Source organism: Trichomonas vaginalis, chromosome III, assembly GCF_026262505.1.
Source record: "Trichomonas vaginalis G3 chromosome III, whole genome shotgun sequence".
Lineage (NCBI taxonomy): Eukaryota > Parabasalia > Trichomonadida > Trichomonadidae > Trichomonas > Trichomonas vaginalis.
In genome coordinates, this window is record NC_067205.1 from 6,262,062 (window position 1) to 6,282,072 (window position 20,011).

At 33.9% G+C, this 20,011-nt stretch overlaps 12 protein-coding genes and 3 pseudogenes across 15 annotated transcripts, besides 1 other annotated feature; 10 read left to right on the plus strand and 5 right to left on the minus strand.

Moving 5' to 3' along the window:
- Nucleotides 1–172: 172 nt before the first annotated feature.
- TVAGG3_0651710 lies at nt 173–768 on the minus strand (annotated as a pseudogene). Its single transcript has one exon. A coding segment is annotated over exon 1 (596 nt).
- Nucleotides 769–3,690: 2,922 nt separating this feature from the next.
- Nucleotides 3,691–20,011: part of a mobile genetic element that runs on past the window's edge.
- Nucleotides 3,849–4,351, plus strand: TVAGG3_0651730 (annotated as a pseudogene). The gene has a single exon. A coding segment is annotated over exon 1 (503 nt).
- On the plus strand, nt 5,686–6,087 carry TVAGG3_0651740 (uncharacterized protein; the record flags this gene model as incomplete). Its single annotated transcript, XM_051241664.1, has 1 exon — nt 5,686–6,087. The coding sequence occupies one exon, from the start codon at nt 5,686–5,688 to the stop codon at nt 6,085–6,087; it is 402 nt and encodes a 133-aa protein (XP_051088251.1).
- TVAGG3_0651750 (uncharacterized protein) lies at nt 6,107–6,259 on the plus strand (the record flags this gene model as incomplete). The annotated part of the gene is made up of 1 exon (XM_051241665.1): nt 6,107–6,259. The coding sequence occupies one exon, from the start codon at nt 6,107–6,109 to the stop codon at nt 6,257–6,259; it is 153 nt and encodes a 50-aa protein (XP_051088252.1).
- On the plus strand, nt 6,279–6,863 carry TVAGG3_0651760 (phage tail repeat-like family; the record flags this gene model as incomplete). The annotated part of the gene is made up of 1 exon (XM_051241666.1): nt 6,279–6,863. One exon carries the CDS (start codon nt 6,279–6,281, stop codon nt 6,861–6,863), a length of 585 nt encoding a protein of 194 aa, XP_051088253.1.
- On the plus strand, nt 6,909–7,145 carry TVAGG3_0651770 (uncharacterized protein; the record flags this gene model as incomplete). Its single annotated transcript, XM_051241667.1, has 1 exon — nt 6,909–7,145. The coding sequence occupies one exon, from the start codon at nt 6,909–6,911 to the stop codon at nt 7,143–7,145; it is 237 nt and encodes a 78-aa protein (XP_051088254.1).
- On the plus strand, nt 7,190–7,774 carry TVAGG3_0651780 (His-Me finger endonucleases family; the record flags this gene model as incomplete). The annotated part of the gene is made up of 1 exon (XM_051241668.1): nt 7,190–7,774. One exon carries the CDS (start codon nt 7,190–7,192, stop codon nt 7,772–7,774), a length of 585 nt encoding a protein of 194 aa, XP_051088255.1.
- On the plus strand, nt 9,246–9,602 carry TVAGG3_0651790 (uncharacterized protein; the record flags this gene model as incomplete). The annotated part of the gene is made up of 1 exon (XM_051241669.1): nt 9,246–9,602. The coding sequence occupies one exon, from the start codon at nt 9,246–9,248 to the stop codon at nt 9,600–9,602; it is 357 nt and encodes a 118-aa protein (XP_051088256.1).
- On the plus strand, nt 10,439–11,353 carry TVAGG3_0651800 (organellar and viral DNA polymerase type B; the record flags this gene model as incomplete). Its single annotated transcript, XM_001297053.1, has 1 exon — nt 10,439–11,353. One exon carries the CDS (start codon nt 10,439–10,441, stop codon nt 11,351–11,353), a length of 915 nt encoding a protein of 304 aa, XP_001297054.1.
- TVAGG3_0651810 (uncharacterized protein) lies at nt 13,317–13,607 on the plus strand (the record flags this gene model as incomplete). The annotated part of the gene is made up of 1 exon (XM_051241670.1): nt 13,317–13,607. One exon carries the CDS (start codon nt 13,317–13,319, stop codon nt 13,605–13,607), a length of 291 nt encoding a protein of 96 aa, XP_051088257.1.
- TVAGG3_0651820 (protein of unknown function, DUF4106 family) lies at nt 13,624–14,073 on the minus strand (the record flags this gene model as incomplete). Its single annotated transcript, XM_051241671.1, has 1 exon — nt 13,624–14,073. The coding sequence occupies one exon, from the start codon at nt 14,071–14,073 to the stop codon at nt 13,624–13,626; it is 450 nt and encodes a 149-aa protein (XP_051088258.1).
- On the plus strand, nt 14,536–15,003 carry TVAGG3_0651830 (uncharacterized protein; the record flags this gene model as incomplete). Its single annotated transcript, XM_051241672.1, has 1 exon — nt 14,536–15,003. One exon carries the CDS (start codon nt 14,536–14,538, stop codon nt 15,001–15,003), a length of 468 nt encoding a protein of 155 aa, XP_051088259.1.
- TVAGG3_0651840 (protein of unknown function, DUF4108 family) lies at nt 15,020–15,439 on the minus strand (the record flags this gene model as incomplete). The annotated part of the gene is made up of 1 exon (XM_051241673.1): nt 15,020–15,439. One exon carries the CDS (start codon nt 15,437–15,439, stop codon nt 15,020–15,022), a length of 420 nt encoding a protein of 139 aa, XP_051088260.1.
- TVAGG3_0651850 lies at nt 15,520–16,112 on the minus strand (annotated as a pseudogene). Its single transcript has one exon. A coding segment is annotated over exon 1 (593 nt).
- TVAGG3_0651860 (protein of unknown function, DUF4106 family) lies at nt 18,685–19,023 on the minus strand (the record flags this gene model as incomplete). The annotated part of the gene is made up of 1 exon (XM_051241674.1): nt 18,685–19,023. The coding sequence occupies one exon, from the start codon at nt 19,021–19,023 to the stop codon at nt 18,685–18,687; it is 339 nt and encodes a 112-aa protein (XP_051088261.1).

Here is a 20,011-nt window from a genome sequence, read left to right on the forward strand (position 1 = left end):
GGAAAAGGAATTTGGAACGGTGTCAAAAATATTGGTAAAAGAGTAGGTCAGTTTGTTGGTATTATACCTAAAGACCCTGAACCAGAAGAACAAGCTCCTGTTATACAACAGCCTGAACCTGCACCACAGTCTAGTTGGCAACCAAATCCAACACCTCAACCGTATTAAAAAATTATATTTTTACCGTTCGATAGTAGTTGTATATGAAACTAAGTTCTAAGTAAAACGCATGGTATAATGGAATTATTCTTTTTCTTCCATCTGTAGTAAACCATACTTGAAAGTCTGAAATACTTCCACTTGGTGGTTCGTATAACTTTGTAGGTTTTTCGTAAAAGTCATTTGCCAAGCATAAGAAAGAGTTTTGGGCGCCAGAAAATGAAGCATGAACAATAATAGCAGCTGGGTCGAAAACATCTTTAAATAAATATGGTTCATCTCTTGCATATCGACTGTAAATATTTGCTAAAGGAAGTTCGACTTTCTGATTTAACATTCTTTGCAAATAATACCATGACATTGCAGTGAATTCTGTATATATTTGTTCGTCTTTCTTTGGATTGTCTTCGTAGATTTGAAATGACACTTGTGAATTTTGTTTGTCATATACAATTCTCACATAAAGTGTGCTCTCGGTATTTGCATATTCATCAGCATATTTTGCATAACATGAATTTATTTTATCTTCTATATTTTTTAACGCAGTCTGTAGAGAAGATGAAAGGTCAACTTGTATTAGCTCAATTTCTTCCCACATTTTTCGTTTCCCTTCAGATATATAATCTATATGAAACCTTACAATAAATGGAAAACTTTTATCTTCTACAGACACAAACTTCATTCTACGAAAGCCAATAGCTTTTGTGACAGATGGGTCTCTTAGCCATCTTAATGGGTAGTCAAAACGATAGCCTTCATGCTTTACGGTATCTAAGTCAAACTTTTGACCGACATTAGTAAAAAGTTCATCTAATGGTTTAGTTGTAGCAACTCTTGAATTTTCTTTTTCTATTGGAAGCATATTTTATCTAGAATAAAAATGTCAAATGAAACAGCGTCTATGAGAGAAATACAACACAACCGACAACTCATTATACAAGCTCTAAATAAGAACACAACAAACTTTCAAACTATTCTAAGATATCTGAGTCATTGAAAGAAGGAAACTTAAAACTGACATTAAACCCAATGACAGATGAGTTTCTGTTTCAAGACAATAAGAACCATACTGTCTGTATAAATCCAACAAAAGGAACTTTAAACGAGAAACCTATATCTGAACTTCTTTTGAAAGCAGATATTGACAACAAAGCTGACAAAGAATATGTCATTGAAAAAGTTCAAGAAGAACATGACAGAGCAGATGCAACATATGCAACGAAAGAACATACTCATCCTGAACTAGCAGACAAAACATATGTTGACAATAAAATGTCAAGTGAAGTGACAAGAGCTGAAAACGAATATTCTAAAAAGACTCATACACATTCTATATCTGAAATAACAGACTTACAAGAAACCTTAAACAGTAAAAGTGCCGTTGGACATACACATACCATTGCAAATATTACAAACTTACAAGAAACCTTAAACAGTAAAAGTGACGTTGGACATACACATACCATTGCAAATATTACAAACTTACAAGAAACCTTAAACAGGAAAAGTGACGTTGGACATACACATACATCTTCTGAAATAACAGACTTAAACGTTAGCCTTGAAAATAAAGCAGATAAAACATATGTCAATGAAATATACCAAAGTTTGATAGGAACAAAAAATATTGAAACTATTGTTGGTGACTTTTCTGTCAATGAAGAAAATAAAGAGTGTGGTAGAATTTACGAAAAAGTGACAGTAGAAAAAGTGACACTTAACCTTAAATTTCCAAACACTATTTTTTGATTATATTTTGTTATTTATATATTTATATATATATGTATATTTATATATGTATATTTATATATGTATATATTTATATATGTATATATTTATATATGTATATATTTATATATGTATATATTTATATATGTATATTTATATATGTATATATTTATATATGTATATATTTATATATGTATATATTTATATATTTATATATGTATATATTATATATGTATATATTTATATATTATATATTTATATATGTATATATTTATTAGAAACTGCTTCATGCTGCATTGAGTATTGTTGAATAATTTGAAGTAGTGGTTTTTTGAAATCAGCACCCCTATGAGAGCGCTGGCGACCGAAACACCACTAGTAAGATTGTGTATTAGAACTGCTTCATGCTGTTTTGAGTAAGCTTCGATGTCTTTGTAGGATAGCTTTCTGAGAGCGAAACAAGATAGTGTTGAAAAAAAATTTTGAAAATCTGAGAGACTGTGCAAGAGCAACGACCAAAACGCTACCAGTAAGATACAGCAGTAGTAGCTGCTTCATGCTGCATTGAGTATTGTTGAATAATTTGAAGTAGTGGTTTTTGAAATCAGCACCCCTATGAGAGCGCTGGCGACCGAAACACACTAGTAAGATTGTGTATTAGAAACTGCTTCATGCTGTGTTGAGTAAGCTTCGATGTCTTTGTAGGATAGCTTTTCTGAGAGCGAAACAAGATAGTGTTGAAAAAAAAATTTGAAAATCTGAGAGAACTGTGCAAGAGCCAACGACCAAAACGCTACCAGTAAGATACAGCAGTAGTAGCTGCTTCATGCTGCATTGAGTATTGTTGAATAATTTGAAGTAGTGGTTTTTTGAAATCAGCACCCCTATGAGAGCGCTGGCGACCGAAACACCACTAGTAAGATTGTGTATTAGAAACTGCTTCATGCTGTGTTGAGTAAGCTTCGATGTCTTTGTAGGAGAGCTTCTGAGAGCGAAACAAGATAGTGTTTGAAAAAAAAATTTGAAAATCTGAGAGACTGTGCAAGAGCCAACGACCAAAACGCTACCAGTAAGATACAGCAGTAGTAGCTGCTTCATGCTGCATTGAGTATTGTTGAATAATTTGAAGTAGTGGTTTTTGAAATCAGCACCCCTATGAGAGCGCTGGCGACCGAAACACCACTAGTAAGATTGTGTATTAGAAAACTGCTTCATGCTGTGTTGAGTAAGCTTCGATGTCTTTTGTAGGATAGCTTTCTGAGAGCGAAACAAATAGTGTTGAAAAAAAATTTTGAAAATCTGAGAGACTGTGCAAGAGCCAACGACCAAAACGCTACCAGTAAGATACAGCAGTAGTAGCTGCTTCATGCTGCATTGAGTATTGTTGAATAATTTGAAGTAGTGGTTTTTGAAATCAGCACCCCTATGAGAGCGCTGGCGACCGAAACACCACTAGTAAGATTGTGTATTAGAAACTGCTTCATGCTGTGTTGAGTAAGCTTCGATATCTTTATCAGACCACCTTTAAATTAACCACTCACATTCTCACTGTGGTCCATCTAAAATTTGTAAGCTTTATGACATAAAATTATATTATATGCAGGATCCCACCTATTTCTTAATCTTTTTGGAATAAATGTTTTATAATATTTATCGATTGATTGTAATTTTTTGTATAAAAAAAGTTTTTTATTTATATTAAAAATATATTTTGTTAATGATATTATCTTATAATTTGTAAATAAATCTAGTAATAAAATAACTTTAATAGTTGGTGTCACTTTTTCGAAAATTCTGGTTTTTTCAATGAAATATACCAAAGTTTGATAGGAACAAAAAATATTGAAACTATTGTTGGTGACTTTTCTGTCAATGAAGAAAATAAATATTTTAGATGGCAGTTTGTACAGTCCTTAGAAAATGGTACACGGTATAAACTCATTCCGAAAAATAACAATGAAATGTATGTAAGCTATAAAAAGAATGATGGTACACAAGTTAAAGTTCCATTAGACAACAACTGCTACTTAAACTTATATGGAGACGAACAAAAGAAATATTTAAGAGTTTATGAAATGGCAGATATGACATTGCCTGACCCAGCTCCAGCACCATATTATTATGACTATGGAGATGACGTCAGAACACCACATGTAGATGAACAAAAGCTAACATTATATTTAGATTATTATAGATATAAAAGATATAATGCAATAGAAAAAAACGAGAATAGTATATTATTATACAGATGACAGAAATAAATATTATAGTCAAGATTTTACCTACCCTGAAAACATAAGATTATATATTAAAAAATATTCTGACACAAACCAGAAGAAACCTGAAATAGTTGCACTATATTTTAAGTTCAAAAGAGACAATCCTATATTATCTCATATGTTTGATTTAATGAACCCAGTAGGTTCTATTTATACATCTATGGAAGCAAGAGGTCCTCAAGTAATGTTTGGTGATGGAAGCAAGAGGTCCTCAAGTCGAACAGTTTTTGTAATTGTGCAAACTCTTCAAAGGAAACAGGTGGAAGTAAAACGATTTCAGGTGAAAATTTACCTGCACACAGTCACTACATAGATTTAAGTACATCTCAAGCAGGTTGGCATAAGCATAGATATTGGGATTGGTCAGGAATGACAAAAGGTCAAGGAATGATGTTAAAGACGACGTTAAGTTTGCTATAAATTGTTACTGGATGACACTCAGGGAGAAGGAAACCATACACATTTCGTTTCAGGATATACGCAAACAACGGGACAAAGTAAAGAATATGCCACCTTACATGACAGTTTACGCATGGTATAGAATTGCTTAGTCGTCATTTTCAACTTCTTTAGCATATTGGTCAGAGTTGTCTTATATTTGTTAGGAACTGTCTTTGAAAGTATACCACCTTGAACTTTGACAAGTTTGAAACGAGGTCTGACAATAGTAGTTTTATCTTCTGCTTGCAGTGTGTACATTTTGCCATGTTTGCCTAAAACTTCATAATATTCTCTTGTATACTTTCTTCTATTTTTACGAACACGAATGTGAGTACCTGTCGAGTTCCCATTGTTGTCATAGTCAATAGTATTTTCATATGGGTCGCGTTTAGGTATTTCTATTTTTACTTTGTCACCTTTCTGAAGTTTGAAGCCCGGCATTCTTTCTTGTTTGTCTCTTTGACTAAATTATTAAATATAGTCTTTCTCTAAGTCAGGGTTGTTTTTCATTTTTCGGGGGAGTGGTTTCCCAAACCTTTTTGTTTACGGCTATTGTAAATATTTAAAACTTGTCTCATCTTTGCCATGGAGAAGTGTCTATATTTGTCGTCATATGACATTTCATTTGCTTCACCACCTTGTGGTTGGTTTAAGTCTCTTAACATTTTTATACAACCGTCAATGACACCAAGAGCAGAATGGTTTTGGTCGACAATGAAATATTGGTTTACATTTTTTGAACGCAGATAGTTTTTTTACATCATCTGATTTGAAAGAACTTTCACAGTCAGATGTCAGTTTTGTTGGATGGTATTTGTCAACGAATATTGTCAAAGCAGTTTTCACATCTAAAATATTTTTGGACCATAATGGTATGGCTTCACAGTATCTTGTGTTTTGACCAACAAATATTAGCCAGTATGGTGGTCCATCTGTTCTAACTCTCGGAATGTTTTCCAAGATATCCATAAACCAAGCATTTGGTGTTGAACTAAAGATTTTTACCATGAGTGCTTTTTTTGTTGCCTTAGAAACATAGGGTCCTTGTTTGGATTCGTCATTTTTTAACCCATAAGAAATGGGTTTATTTGGCGCATTAGCAGGAGTTGCATCCAGATTTTTGCCCGCAGTGGGAACAATAGCCAGAGGTGTATTTGGAGTTGGAAGGAAGATTTTGAGTACATTAGGTATACTTAAAGAGAAAGCACAACCTATTATACAAACTGTACAGAAAGGTTGGGATGTAGCACGAGATGCAGCAAATCTTATTCCAAATCCTGAAACAAGAGGAAAAGTTCAAGGATGGATGGACAATGTAGGAAGACAAGCAGGAAACTATTATAACAAAGCAAATGACTACTATAACCAAGCAGGACACTATATGGACCAAGGTGAAAGATTCTTTAACAGAGGATATAACCATGCACAACAGTGGGTAAACAATAACCAACCGCAACCACCTCAAACTTGGGGAATGTAAAGTTTTTTACTGAGATGAAATGAACAATTCAGCATTGAGACAAATGGGTTCAAGATGGATTTGTCGACTTCCAGCAGTTACACAACGTGTTTGTCAAGTTCTTCCTATACCTCAGGAAGTTTTAGACCGACTTAAAAAACCTAAACAACCAGTTGAAAACAAACCAAACTAAAATTTTTTACTGACCTGAAATGACCGAAGAAGTTGAAACGGTAGATTTGACACCACAAACAAAAAGTTCAGAACCATTGTCAAAACCCGTCAAAGAACTTACAGATGAAGAGAAAAATTCAATAATAGAAAGTGCCAGGTCTGGAAATACAAACCCCAACTATAAAGTCACTTTTCATAGAAATGGAACGGCTAGTATCTCAAAAAAGAAACAGACTCTCACAAATAAAATATTGAAGTCTGAAGGAGCTTTCGAGACAACAGATGGAAAAGTTTACTTCACTGACCAACAGTTCATTATAGAACATCTCATTGACTTAGAGTCGAAATATTCTAAACTTTACAACAAACACAAAAAGTTGAAAGGAAAACAAAAACAAATGGCATATGATATTTATGAAGATGTTGACGACACAACTGTTCCTGCTGGTGAGGTAAAGTCAAAGGAACCGAAAAGTGACGAAAAACCGAAAAGTGACGAAAAACCGATAGAAGAAGAGAAACCAAAACCAAAGTTTAGTTTGGAAACTAAACCAAGTCAACCTTCATTAGCTGGTATGGGTTGGCGTCAAAGACTTATGGCAGCAGGCGGTTATGTTAAGTAAAGAAAAAAACATTTTTTTATTTTTATAAAAATGCCCCCATATAGAATGGATAGAAAATCTGCTAGAATAAAAGCAGAGTTGCAAAGATATGGTTGGAGAGTTTCGAAGAATTTTAAATATAGGAAGGGAAGACCCATAAAAGTCTATGACAAACTGGCTGGTCTTCGCTACGAAATGGATTTGGAAACAGCACGTGCAAATTATCCAAACAGACTAGAGAGGTTAGAAGAAGAACGTCTTATGAACATGCCTTTCGATGTTAGTGAACATTGCATGAAATAAAAAATTTATTTTTAAAAAAGTGACATTTTTTAATTTTATTTGAAATGTACGCTGAGTTTGTTGGAGAAGACCGTTGGGAAACTTGTTTGTTAGATGAGAAATATGAAATTCACTGTTGTGAGTCATTTGAAGTCAGAAACAAAAAGACAAAAAGAGTTTTAAGCGAATGGGAGGGGAATGACGGATATGCTATAGTTAGTATGGGTGGAAAACACTATCTTAAACATGTTGTCATTGCAACTCATTTTATACTGAATCCTAACAATTTACCTTTTATAGACCATATAAACCATATAAGAAACGACAATAGACTTGAAAACTTACGTTGGGTCACTCTTTCTGAAAACAATAAGAACAAAGGCAAATTTGGAGATATTGTATTCGAATTTGTCGACGAACTAGACGATGAAACAATTGAAATTACAGACTATGGCAAGCATACGTTTGAGTTTTACTACTATAGCGAAGAACAAGACTCTTTCTACTTTTATACCGGCGTAAACTATAGGAAATTACAAGTATATTTTACTAAGGCGGGCTATGCTTATGTAAACACTAGAGATACAGATGGAAAAAACGTTCAAATACTTCTTAACAAATTCAAGAAGCTATATGGCATACCATTTTAAAACAATATATTTTTACATATATTAAATGCTTCAGGTTGAAAAACAAAGAACAAAAGTAGCAGATACAAAACCGTTAGACTATATCTTTACAAATGCTGGTAGGACAATATCAGATGAAGAAATTTCATCCCGAACATACAGGTTTGACTATCCAATTCGTTGGCTTCAAAGTCCTTCAGATGCAAAGGCAATAGGATTTAGAAGAGTTTTGTTTTCAAATAGAACTAACGCATTTATGTTCGTAGTATATTTTCATGGGCAGTATAAAGGTTCTGATGGTCTAATAGACAAATTTGACGAAATGAGAATCTTTACAGTTCGTTCAGACGAAAGTCTTGAGAAAACTCTAAATGACTTTCAAACTCAAATGAACAAATATTATTGGGAATTTCAAGAAAAATACGACTCTTTACTAAATGGAACATACTATCTGAAACTAGAATATGACAAGATGAACTCCACCGTTTCATTTCAAAAGATTGAAATTAACCCTCCAAGAGATACAGAGTTTTATTTTGGGAAGTAGACAAACGTTCTTGGGCACAATTTCTTCGGTTACTAAACCAGAACGAACCATTACCACCAGATGGTCCATTTAAATTTATACTTCCACCAGCAGATTTGACAGTTTATAGAAACGTGTTTGACCTCAAAATGTTATGTGTCATGCAAGTTTCAGTTCAAGCAACAATAGTTTTCTATGTATTGGTAAGACTTTTATGACTTTGCTTCTAAATTCTACGAACCCCTAGTAACAGTTTCTCTGACTTTCAAGTTTGGTTCACAACAAATGGTGTGCAACATATTATTCCATTGTACTATGACTTTTATCTCGAATTGTCTTTCATATATAACTACGGAAAAGTGCTGAAAAAGTATTGAATGTGAAGATATTAGAAAATAACATTTTTTCTAACATCGTAGAAAACTCATGAAAACAATTTATTTTTGTGAATATGTAAGCGGCTCATAGCTCAGTGGTATGGGCTACCTCGTTAAAGGCGTCGAAGACCTCGGTTCAAATCCCGATTCGCGCAGGTTTTTTCCTTTTATGCAGTGAAATTTCATGTACATAGGTAACTTTGGTGTTAGACCCTAGTGAAGAAAATAGAACGATATAAGTTTACATTTGTAAAGTTGGACGATAAAAATCTCTGCTACTGTCAGTAAAAGTACTGCTACTGTCAGTAAAAGTACTGCTACTGTCAGTAAAAGTACTGCTACTGTCAGTAAAAAGGAAAATTTGAGAGGGTTTTCGACGATAAAGTACTGCTACTGTCAGTAAAAGTACTGCTACTGTCAGTAAAAGTACTGCTACTGTCAGTAAAAGTACTGCTACTGTCAGTAAAAGTACTGCTACTGTCAGTAAAAGTACTGCTACTGTCAGTAAAAGTACTGCTACTGTCAGTAGCAGTACTGCTAGTAGCAGAGATTTTTATCGTTGGTGGTCCGACGGTTAAGCCACAAACGAATGTCCCACGTCCCACCAACCCAGTCCATTCCCAAACCAGAGGAACCTAAAGAACCACAACAGTCTCCTCAGCAACCTCAGTTCCAGCAAGTACCTCCGAATTTCTACCAATTTCCACCTCAAGGTTACTACCCACCACAAGGCTTCCCGAACTACCCTCCTCAGCCTATGCCTTACTGCCCCAACCCTTGGATGTTCCAGCAAGCTCCACCCCAGCAATTCCAATCTCAATCCCAATCGAAGAGAGCCCAAGAGTTCGAAGAAGGTCTGAACCGTTTACGCAAAGATTATGCTACAGCTCCAATTGAGAGAAAGTTGTTCCCGGACCAAAAAATATATTTTAGGGTAGAAGGTTAGATCTAACCTCTTTTCTAACCTCTTTTCTACCCTCTTGAATTTTCATGACTTCTTCGTAAATGTTTTGTCAAGACTTCTTCGTAAATGTTTTGTCAAGACTTCTTCGTAATGAGTGTAAAGAACCCAAAAATATAATTTAGGTGAAGAGGTTAGATCTAACCTGTTTTCTAACCTCATGAATTTGTCATGATTTCATCGTACATGTTTTGTCAAGACTTCTTCGTACATGTTTTGTCAAAACTTCTTCGTACATGTTTTGTCAAGACTTCTTCGTAAATGTTTTGTCAAGACTTCTTCGTAATGAGTGTAAAGAACCCAAAAATATAATTTAGGTGAAGAGGTTAGATCTAACCTGTTTTCTAACCTCATGAATTTGTCATGATTTCATCGTACATGTTTTGTCAAGACTTCTTCGTACATGTTTTGTCAAAACTTCTTCGTACATGTTTTGTCAAAACTTCTTCATCGTAATGAGTGTAAAGGACCCAAAAATAAAGTTTAGGTGAAGAGGTGAGATCTCACCTGTTTTTTCACCTCTTTTTTCACCTCATGAATTTGTCATGATTTCATCGTAAATGTTTTGTCAAGACTTCTTCGTACATGTTTTGTCAAGACTTCTTCGTACATGTTTTGTCAAAACTTCTTCGTACATGGTTTGTCAAGACTTCTTCGTAATGAGTGTAAAGGACCCAAAAATAAAGTTTAGGGTAGAAGGTTAGATCTAACCTCTTTTCTAACCTCTTTTCTACCCTCATGAATTTTCATGAATTTCCTTAAGACAGATGAAATAAAGTTAGTTTTTTTAAAAAAATATTTTTTATTTTTATTGTAAGAACATGTTAGCAACAACTTCACCAAACTCTTTAGTTATGAATCCAACATCTATGTTAGTAGAGATGAAAAGCTTCATTCCTTCTTCATATACTTTCGAAACAGAAATCCAGAAGATAAAGCAAGAACTTTTAACATGTAATTTAGACTGTAGTGCGAAAGATGAAACAAATGAACAGTATCTTTATGAAATGCAGGACATTATTGACCATTTACCTAAACTACCTGAAATCCAACAACAAAAACTCACTATTCCTGAATTCGATGAAATAGAAGTCAAAGCAACTGACTCAGTAGAAATAAAGAAGTTCATACGAAAGGTAAACTATGAGTTTCTAGGATTTCATTGCAACCATAAGGTTATGGACAAAGATTGCGACATGGTATATAAGAACATCTCTGACCTTTACAAAACCCGGGAGTTTAAGACCTACGACAACTTTGTTTCGTTAGTTGCTGAATGTGTATGGCAGATAAGAGATAAAGATAGAAGAGGTAAGGTATGGAATGAACAGATAAGACCAACTGTTTCAGATTTAAAGAAAACCATTGACGCCTTAGTTGTTTTAGCAGGTAAGGTTTCAGAATATAACGCAAAAATGAACCCGCAATGTTCAAAATGTAAAGCGGCAATTAGGAAATATAACTACTCCGTCAAAGAGATAGAACGTATGAGAAACGACTATGCTGACTTAAAGAAAGAAGCAGAGAAACCAGCAGAAGATAAAATGGACATGTTGACATTTCTGAACAAAAACTATCCAACTGCTGACGATTTCCTTCTGTCTGACGTCAAGAAGAAGTATAAAGAGACCTTCGGCATAGTTAAAACATTCGATATCCTCAGCGAAGAAATAGAAGCTACAAAACTGTTTAGGATTTCAAATATACATCGTACAATTCATGTAAAACGCTTATAAAAAAACAGGTGAGAAAACAGGTGAGAAAACGGGTGAGATCTCACCTCTTCACCTAAACTTTATTTTTACTGAATTCAGCAACAAAATTCTGAGTAAAATAATTTTTAGGGCATGTGTCAAACCGTTGAGTTTTCACAAAATTTTAAAAATAACGTTTACCATGTGAAACGCTTATAAAATAACTGGGGTAGAAAAGAGGGTAGAAATGAGGTTAGATCTAACCATCTACCCTAAACTTTATTTTTGCTGAAAAATGACCAAAAATCATGAGTTTTGTGCGTTTTAGACCATGTTAGAAAACAGGTGAGAAAACAGGTGAGAAAAGAGGTTAGATCTAACCTTCTACCCTAAACATTATTTTTACTGAAAAATGACCAAAAATCTGAGTAAAATGGCATAAGATTGCTTCCCTCGGAAAACCGAGAGAAGAGATTCCGTATGAAAATCGTGAAATTTCTCTAGACCGGATTTTACCGGCCTTGCCTAAAACACATGAAAATCGTGAAGAACAGCGACCAGGGAAAAAAAACTTAGTCGCCTAAAACTCATGAAAATCGTGAAATTTCTCTAGACCGGATTTTACCGGCCTTGCCTAAAACACATGAAAATCATGAAGCACAGCGAGACCGTTTTTTTTTTTTCTGGGTCGCCAAAACTCTATGAAAATCATGAATTTCCTTAAGACAGAAAAAATAAAGTTAGTTTTTTATAAAATATTTTTTTTATTTTGTATGTAAGAACAAAAATGACAAACACTGAGTTTGAAACAGTTAAAAAGATAGACAATAACACTAAATTGGTTAGAATTGGTGATTTAAACGTAAGATACTCAAAGAAATACAACAAATATTCTTTGTCAGACATTATATCTCCATCTGGAAAGAAAACAAACGACTGGGTTAAAATTGCTTCTACTCAGAAAATTTTGACAAGAAATCCTGAGCTTATGATATCGGTAAGATTCTATGGAACTGCAGCATATCTCATTGACAAAAGTCTTATACCAATAGTTTTGTTATGGTTAGACCCAGTTGTTGGATATAACTTCATAACATATGGTTCGTTCGACTCAGAACGTTGCAGTGAAGGCTTACTTTACATCGTTCAGAAACCGAAGGACTTCAATACAAAGAGATATAAGATAGGAAGAACATATAATATAACTCAAAGATATGACAGTACAGTCAATAGAGTCAAGGTTGTGTTTGTTAACGATATGAGAGCTGCTGAAACAGAACTACTTGAAAAGTTTGAGAAAATGTATGGTGCTCCCACGAAAGGTAAAGAAACGTTTGAAGTAGATGAGATAGATAAAGCTATAAAATTATTTGACGAAGTTGCTGAAAAATACATGTAAAGCGTTTATTTTTGGTCTTTTGTGAAAGACAGAAAAAATAAAGTTAGTTTTATTTTTATTTATTTTTTTATTTTGTATGTAAAGACAGATATGTCAACAACAGAGAACACAACAACAGTTATAGTCCATGAAGCTATAAATGAAGAATACGAGTACATACAGTTTAACAAACAACTCCGTCTCATTCGTTCGGTCAAAGACGATATGTACCAGATGCAAAGTATTTTGAATGCTCTTCGTTCTACAAAGCAAGCATATCATTGGTTTGAAAACCAACAGACAAAAGAACTTTTAGAAGAATTTCCTCATATGTTTGCGACCCTCGGAAAACCGAGGGTCGAGATTCCGTACGAAAATCGTAAAAATTTGCTAAATGGTTTGAGAGGCTGGTATGTACATAGACTTCTTGTAAATGCTGTTGCAATGTGGGCTTCACCTCGTTACGCTTGTTATATTTTCATGATGTTAGATGAAATTCATAGACAAGAACGTGAAGAGCTAGAGAACAAGCTTGAAGCAAAAGACAAAAACATTCAGAAAAGAATACCACGTTCGGTACCAAAAGGAAAGGAAAAGAACTATAAGTATATGATTTATACTGAAGAGATGGAAAATGAAGAAGATAAAGATATGGTTATGTTGCATTTAGTCAGAAGAAACAACAAAAGCTTTTACGACCTTGCTAAGATTTACAAATCTGACAGAAATTGGTTCTATCGCGAAAACTTACCGATTTCAATGACTCCAAATGAAGATGTGAAACAAATAGTTCAAGATACGTTACCTCAAACACACTATGATATTAAAGGTTGTACAATACTTACCTTCAAAGAAGACTTACCGCTACTGAAAGAAAAAATAACAGAGTATTTTGACAACTTCAAACAAGCAGAGTAAATGAACCATTTATTTTTCAAGCTTGACTTTTTACAATTTGAACTTTGTTTGCGTAGATATGAATTCTGAAAGAAGTATGAGGGTCTTGTATGACTTTGTACTTCTCCCATAGTTCATGTCTGTCAAACTTACCTGCCATGGACTCTTTCATAAGTTCCATGAAATCGTCTTCGGACAATCCGGGGAAAAGTATAATGTCAGTAAGTATTCTCTTTACATCCTTACTTAAACTCTTTGCTGTCTGTACACATATTACGACTGAGATGTTAAAGTGTCTGAGCTTCTTAAGAATTCGACACATATCTTGTTCTCTATTCTTTAACAAAGGATGAGAAGCAAAGTCATCTAAGATAAGAAGACACCTATGAGGGTAAGTCTTCCAATCGTAAGATTGCAATTTCTTCGAAATGTATTCTATCTCTTTCTGTTTGTTTCTGAAGTGTTTCTTCTCTAATATTCTCTGCATTTCCTCATTAGGGTCTTTGAACTTAGAATTTATATACTCATTTATAGCATTATACTTCAAAACTCTTCTTTGGTACTTCTTTATCCAATCTAACAACTCAGTATCCTTTATACATACTAACTTAGACTTCTTTATAATATCTTTGAACGAATTGACGGTTTGGTCAAATTGACCAGAAGTACTACAAATGACTACTAACTCATAGAATGGGTTCTTCTCATCTAGTTCTTGTTGTTGTGCAGCCATTTTAAGATAAGTGAAAGTCTTACCCGACCCAGGTGGTGCAATTAGACCTGTTATACCATTCTGAGCAAATAAGAACTTGTCATGTATAGGCTTTATCTGAGCATTTTCTAACTTCCTCTTGTTCTTATTTAAAACATTCTCAAATTTCTTGTCAATGTCAGCAAACTTTTTTTCTAACATATTTTTAGAAAAATTAAAATTTTTATCTTTTAGAAAATGTCTAGCGATTTCGCTATCTATATTCGAGACAAGCTTTTCGACAGCAAAACATCTGTCGACCATAAAATCTTACATAGTGTAAACAAGAAAGGTGAATTTGTTCTAAAGTTCTGTTTCTGGGAATATGACAAGAACCATAAAACATTACAAAGAGCAGTCTTAAAATTTGTCAATGACAGACTTGTTGACAGAGATGACGCCGATTGGAAAGATGAAGTCCAACAAAAGTTCTTAGAATGCAAAGAAGACACATGCGCTGTTCTTGAAGATGAAATAGAAAACAGAATAGATGAGCTATTAAAGGACAAAGAACTTTTACATAAATATGGTTGCGCCAAATTTGACATAACTCCACCAGAGAAGAAGAAGAGAGAAAAGAAAGAAAAGAAAGTAGAAGAAGAGAAGAAAGTAGAAGAGAAGAAAGAACCTGAACCAGTTCCAGAGAAAAAGAAATTTGACATGTAAAAATAAAATTTTATTTTTAGAACATTTCTGGGTCAATGTCAATGTTCTCTTCCTCTTTAGGAGCAAACACTGGCTTAGACTCTAAAATCTTTTTACCCAATTTACCTTGAACTTCAACTATCTTAGACTCATAATATTCATAGTCGTCTGCTTTCTTTGGTTCATAAGGTATAACAAGTTTGTATGCTTTGCCTTCTTTAAGGTTTGAGAACCTTCTGTCAAAATTTTCTTTGACTGCTAACAAACCTTCTATGTCTAAGTCTTCAAATTTCGCACCATTTTTAGTCACAATAGCAAACTTAACTGGTTCGATGTTCCAAACTTTGCTGAATGAAGACTTTTCAAAATGGTAGAAGTAAACATTCAAATATGTGAATGGGTCTAGTTCTTCTTTAAGTCCTGACATGTACTTGTTTACTGAGATGAATTTTGTCATCTTTTCTATCGGATAAAAAAAATATTTTTTTTTAAAATTTACTCATAAAAATTTTTCTTTGTATATACACCATTCTGTACGTCTAAAAGACTTTTGACATTTGCCAAGAATGTACGTTTAGAAGCTGCCATATAACCATATTCTTGACAATATTGTTTATACGAATCGTACAATGACCTTTCATCTAATGACACAAAGTCAGTTTCATCTATGAACAGTTCATATACACTCTTGTTTGCTTCTAACAATGTTTGTCTCTCTTCGGTATGTGGAATTTGTCTTGGATTGAACTTAGAAATATCTAATGTCATAAAATATGAGAACAAGTGGTTGTAAAAGTCAGATGTCAAAGTTTCTGCTAAGTCGTCAAAATATTCTGTATCTTGCATATGAGAATCTGACGTTCTGACAACTACATATCTTCTGTCAGAACTTTCTAACTTCATCGGAACAGTATTGTTTGAAACCATAATGAAGTTTGCAACATTTTCACAAACTCTTTGGTCTTTATACTTTCTTTCAACAACTCCAACTTTGTCTGTTATAAGACTCTTCAAAGCATCTGAGTTTAAACTTTTGTTGTATCTATACTTTGAAGTTCGTTACATACTATAAGTTTCATATTCTCTATTGAGGAGTTAAACTTGCCACAGATGTTTTCTAAGTTTGTCATATTCGGATTCGAATAACCTTCTAACAGTTTGCACAAAATATCTGTAAAGAATGCTGTTCTTACCAGTTCCTTGCTTTCCAATTATAATGAGAGCAGTTTCTTTTTAGGCACTTGGATGTTGTAGATGTTTGCAAACCAACATAAGATATACTCATAGACTCTTTCGTTTCCATTGCATATAATTTCTTTGACATGGTCTAACCAAGCTTCTATAATATTTTCTTTCCATTCTACTTGTTCATATTTATATCCAGTGAAGATAGAATAGAAGTTTGGAGAAGGTGTAAGAACTTTATACCTCGAACTGAAAAATCTTCTAACTTTGACAATAAGATATCCCAAGCATCTAACATCTTCATGCCAACTTGTACAACTTTTATTTTCTTAAGTTTCTGTCTACATTCTTGTTCTGAAACTATTGTTGCTCTTGGTTTGTTAAAGACTACATCCATTCTTTCATGACATAACATTCTGGGGCAGAGTCGACATAAATGACTAAACGTTTCAAATTCTCGACTGCTTTGTTATAGTCTCGAAATGGACACATATTTCTGAATGCTTGGAAGTCATAAAAATCTGAAACATCTATTCTGTACATTTTTATAAAAAAAAAAAATATTTTTTTATTCTTGACTTTGTTGTTGCATTTGTTGCATTTGTTGTTCTTGAGCTATTTGTTGTTGAAGTTGTTCTTGTAATACAATACTTTCACCAGTTGCATCTTCCAATTCGAAACTTTCTGCCGTCATTGACAAATACATAGGACATAAAAGTTTTACAGGAACAAAGTTTGCGTCAACTAATGTCAACGTTATACCTGCCAAAGTGTTTGAGTTCACTAAGGTTGAAAATTCTGCATTCGAATGAACAATAGGCAAACCAGCAGAGAGTATTGTTTATACGCATAAGTATCTTTTGGTCATAATAGTTTCTGTCAACATTCGAATAACACTTTGAACCTAAGTTTGAAACAATATATAAGATTGGTGTGTTAATGTCAATGGAATAGACATTCCTTGTATGACACCTTTTCCTGTTATAGGAAACTGTTGGTAGTAAAAACCAGAAATAAGTTTTGTATTATAGCTCATATTGTTTATAGTAAACTCAGTCGGACATCCAAACATAATGAAACCTGCTCTAGTTGCAGCACATGTTACACCTGTACTTAAAGTATTAAATAAGTCAACAAAACCTGTTGGTGGTATATCTGAGTAAGTATCTTCAAAGGAGTATTTTTTACCATTCACAACAATAAAGTCTTCTGGTGTCAAAAGAGCAAAACAGGCTTTAGTCGTCATTGTGTTTAAGGTTAGTTTACAATATCGTCCTTGAGGACTTTGTAAGTTTGTTGTTATAGAATTATATGACTCAGGGTTTTTAGTCGTAATAGTATAAACCATTATATCTTCTGCCATTTATATATATTTAAAAGTTTTTCTGAAAGTGGAGAAGAACTTCATCTAAACTTTCACATGGCGTTTCTTGAAGTTCTCTGTCTAAGAAGTTCAAATATTTTGTAAAGACATAGAACTTTCCTTTGTCTACACGAACAAACAAAACAGGGTCTTTCATATCGTCAAAAGTGTGTAAAGTCCTTTACATGAAATAAGTCTATATTATTTTTCTTCAAACATCTTTCAAGAAGTTTTGACATTTTACTTAGCAAATAAATTTTAATGAATGTTGTGGTCGTCAAATATTTTTTTGACGTCTGGGAAACTATACTTTAAGTTCAACGTTTCACCTCCTTTCATAACGTATATCTTGTCAATGACATTATATGAAACACCACAGCAACTAATGTCGGGTTCTATTTCTTTGATGTTTATATCGTCTGCCTCTGTCAAAAGTTTCAATAGTTCTTTCAAGACTTCATGAGGTGCAATGACATATGAGTTCACTTTTACAGGGTTGTGTTCGACCAAGTTTAACATTATACTTAAAGCTTGACAAATCTTCTCCTGAGTTTGAAGTTTGTCTTTCAGTTGTTGGTAGTCGTTTCGAATATCTGCAACAGAACTTAAGTCTCTGCTAACTTCAGGATATGTTGGTTGTTCTTTTACAGGAACAATTGTTATACCATCTTCGTCTTCGTATGGTTTCCCACTTCAACATCTCTGTCTTTGACATTGACAACAACACTTTGACTGTTTGTTTGAGTTGGTGAATTTAACTTCACATCTGCCACCGCCATTAAACCTTTTGAAACACTCACGCTTCTTTTTTCGGAAATGACATTTTACTTAGAATAAAAAGATGGACGTATTCGAGTATCTCTTCGAATTGAAGCAGAACAAAGTTTACACACACAAACAATACAAATACATTGACAGAATAGTTCTTTATACAAACAATGGTAAATGTTATAGAATAGCAATATTTGCTGAACCAAAATATTTCCATAAAGCAAAGAAAGTTGGTATAACCGAGATGGTGAAAGTTCTTGACGTTGACAAAAAATATAACAACAAACTTACAGATATTTCTAAAGGTAAGTTTATCTTACAATATTATGTCAAAACTGGCGTACTGTCAATATTTGACGGAGAGAAGTCAGTTCAAGAACAACTTACTGACCTGCTGCCAAAATCTGCTCGATGGAAGCTGTCGTTATGCCAATCTGAGGAGCCCCAGCAGGTTTCATCGAACGAATCTTCAAAAGAGCATCTTCCGTGAAAAGTGCTATTGGTTTTGTAAACTTCTTTGCTTTCAATTCATCTGGACCGTCTCTGTCACCAGTATATTGTATTTGTACAGTACCAACAGTTGAAATACCACCCATAAAGTCTTCTGAGTCAGCAAATGGAATGCCAAGCCAAAAGTTTGAACGGTCTCCATTTGTATATTGAGTTTTTTGACCTCCTGTATGAGTCCATACTTTCACATATGGCATAATAGAACTTTGCATTTCAGGGTTAATGGTCGTTGTGAAGTTGTTGTTAAAGTTCATAGCATCTAATGTCAAGTTGTATGACCTCATATCCTCAACTGTAGAATATTTCTTCTTGGATAATATTTGCCATCTATGTTTATATGATATTTAATACCGGGGTTGTAGAAACAAGAATAGTCATTTATAGTTCGTCTGAACAGTACAAACATAGTATCTGCATGTTTCATTGCAGTTGTTAAAGCAATATCTGTTCTTGCACCTGGGTCAGCACTTTGGTTTCCAACTTCACCTGCAAAGTCTTTGACAGATATTTGGTGTATAGGGAACATAAGTGGAACTGCAATATATTTGGCAGCTAAAGCATTTGAAATATCTGGGTCCAACATATAAACGGCAAGTCTGCTTTCTATTCTCTTGCATTCAAACTTTTCGCATGTAAACTTAACTGGGTCCCAAGCAGTTCCAGCAGCATTGAAATAATAGTTTACTTCATTGTTGAAGTTTGAGAAACCAAAGTCTAAGTCAACTTTGTCTTTGCAAAAGTCACAGAACTTGGCTCCACCAGTTCCAGCTACAGTAATGCTGAATGGGTCTTGTGTTGGTGCAATGACTAAGTTATTTTTGCTTGGAGTAAGTTCAATAGAAATTTTTCCTGCCCAGTTTGGCAAGTATCTTAAAAACCTGAAGATGAGGAAAGATGACAAAGGAACTCTAAGTTTCAGTTTTACTTTAGTGGCAGCATTTCCATCTGAACCAGAAAGGTTAACATAAACTCCTGGAACGTTAGGGTCAAGTCTTCTTATTTTCTCAATGGTGGCATACTGGTCTGTTTGTTCTCTAGCTTGTGGTTGTACTGAGTTTCTCAAAGCGAACCATTCATAGTTTGCCCATGTTACTGTTTGAACTAAGTCAGAGTTAGAATATATCTTATATCCCATGAAAACTTCTGGAGCATATTGGTATCCGACATAGAAAATTCCATTGCAACCTTTCTTGTCAGACA